General features: G+C 54.2%; 1 protein-coding gene across 2 annotated transcripts in view; it reads left to right on the top strand.

Annotated features, from left to right (window-relative positions):
- Positions 1-1,689, top strand: part of AKR1B1 (aldo-keto reductase family 1 member B) — a 15,070-nt gene extending 13,381 nt beyond the window's left edge. For both annotated transcript variants that reach the window (XM_008707583.2, XM_008707584.2), the window contains exon 10: positions 1,310-1,689. In XM_008707583.2, coding sequence (XP_008705805.1) covers positions 1,310-1,352 — 43 coding nt within the window. In that variant the 3' untranslated portion in view covers positions 1,353-1,689. The remainder of the gene's footprint in view (positions 1-1,309) is intronic.
- The last annotated feature ends 318 nt before the right edge of the window (positions 1,690-2,007 follow it).

Genomic DNA, 2,007 nt, shown 5'->3' on the forward strand with positions numbered 1-2,007 from the left:
CCGGTGGGGTAGGGTGCTGGCCTTCTCTCTGCTGCCTCTGCAGTCCATTTGCAGCATGGTGGGGCTGCCACCGCCCTGGCACCTGTCTGCCAGGTCTGCGTCCTTGGTGTGACCGCACCTGTGCGCATGTGGCTGTCACAAATAGGCCCCTAACAGTTTCTTACTGGCACACCAGGCCCTTTCCGACGCCCCTGTTTGTGTTAGTGGTGTTTAACCTCTAGGCGTTCAGATCCCTTTCGGATCAAGTGGGCAAGGAAGAGAGAAGTGAATCATTCGCCAGGTGATGTCTCGTCTCCTCTGAGAGTCTCTGTATCGTTCATTCACTTCCCTTTGCCCTTCCCTCTGCGGACACAGTGTATTGGCGCTCTCGGGGCTGACACACCACAGTGGTTTTCCAATGGGTCCCTCTTCCCTTCTCCTCCCTCCACTCTCCAGTGACTCTCCAGAAACTACTGTCGGGTGATGCTGGGGGCTGCTGTTTAATGGGGATGGGCTGGGCTGGAGTAGGGAGGGAGAGGCTGGTCCCACATTCCCAGTCACCTAGAAAGCTTTCTCGCTAGACATACACATCCATTGCCTCTTTTTGGCGATGATTGCTCATTGAGCTCTGCTGCTGAGGGCAGGGTCATATCAGGCTTGATGGGAGACAAAAAAAGGGGCAGACTAGGGGCATGTTTTGAACGGCTCCAAATCTTTGAGCGTTCTGTGCCCCGTGCTGGGTCCACCCTGGGCCTTTCACACTATGCCCAGCCGGTCTTTCCAGTGTGAGTGCAAAAACTTGTTCCAGCACGAGCCATTGGCCCTGTTCACACACACCCACCCAGCCTCTTCCCTCCCCTCTGTCTCCTGTGTCCCACTCTCCACTGCTCTCTGGGGCTCCCTTCAGCGCCCACAGAGACCAGGCAGCTTCTGTGCCCTCGCAACACTGGCTGTATCACATATGCAGACTCCTGACTCCTCTCCGGTCACCCTCTTACTGTTTCAGACTACGGGACACTGTCTGGTCCTGCCAGTTAGACCGAGTGACCGGGAAGCAGGAACCGGGTCTTGGCACCCCGAGTGCCTCAGGCACGGTGCTGGACACGCAGCGAGGGCAGGGTCCGTCACACCTGTGCCGGCTGATGAGACCCTGAGGCAGGGGAGCCAGGAGGGGGGCGGCGGCCCCCAGGCTTGCAGTCTGGAAACTGGCTCGTCCCTGGGGCCTCTATTTCTGCCTATAATGAGACCCTCACCATTTCTTTTTGTAATTTGTTGTAGTTGAACTCTCTTGCTTTGAAAAACTATCATGTTCCTCTTTTTCTCCCGACAGCTGTGCCTCCCACAAGGACTATCCCTTCAACGCTGAGTTTTGAAGCTGGCGGTGCCTGTTTCCCCCTCCAGGTGACCTGCCACCTTGTTCCCCGCGTCACTTTCCCTGTATGTGGTGTAGCGTGGCCTCTGCCCCTCAGTGGTGGGCTTGGCCTGTTTGGTGTTAGGTCTGAAGAGCAGTATCAGTAGGTTAGAAGCTTCTTCCAGTTCTCTTTGCCCTTCTTCTTGTCCAGCTGGGGAAAGTAGCACCTTAGTACTCTTTTCTGACTAAGTTGAATCTATAAAGTTGAAATAGTGCCACTAACAACTGGATTTTGGCTGTTGGGAACTGTAACCCTTTCATCCAAATTTCTTGCCTCAAATAAAAAGTTCTTTTGTGAACTTGTTGCTGTTTGTTTTATTTTGATTTATTAAAACAGTACACTGCCTTCTGTCTCACTCAGCCTTCATCCCCTCTATCACCTATAAAGGAGACGCTCAGCTGGGCAACAAGAATGAATACCTGACCTCTTTCCCTCTAGTTGGGGACCCTTCGCCCCCATACTTCACCCATTCAGCTTTAGGGTGATTGGTCTTATCTGGGTGCACATTCGAGTCACCTGGGGAGCCTTCAGTGCTAGTGATGTATGGACCTTGCCCCTGGGGACCCATCTGATTGGCCCACGGTGTCGCCAGGCCCCTGAGAGTTGGCAGGCTCCC

This window comes from Ursus maritimus, unplaced genomic scaffold (assembly GCF_017311325.1).
Source record: "Ursus maritimus isolate PB19 unplaced genomic scaffold, ASM1731132v1 scaffold_3, whole genome shotgun sequence".
In the NCBI taxonomy this organism is placed as follows: domain Eukaryota; kingdom Metazoa; phylum Chordata; class Mammalia; order Carnivora; family Ursidae; genus Ursus; species Ursus maritimus.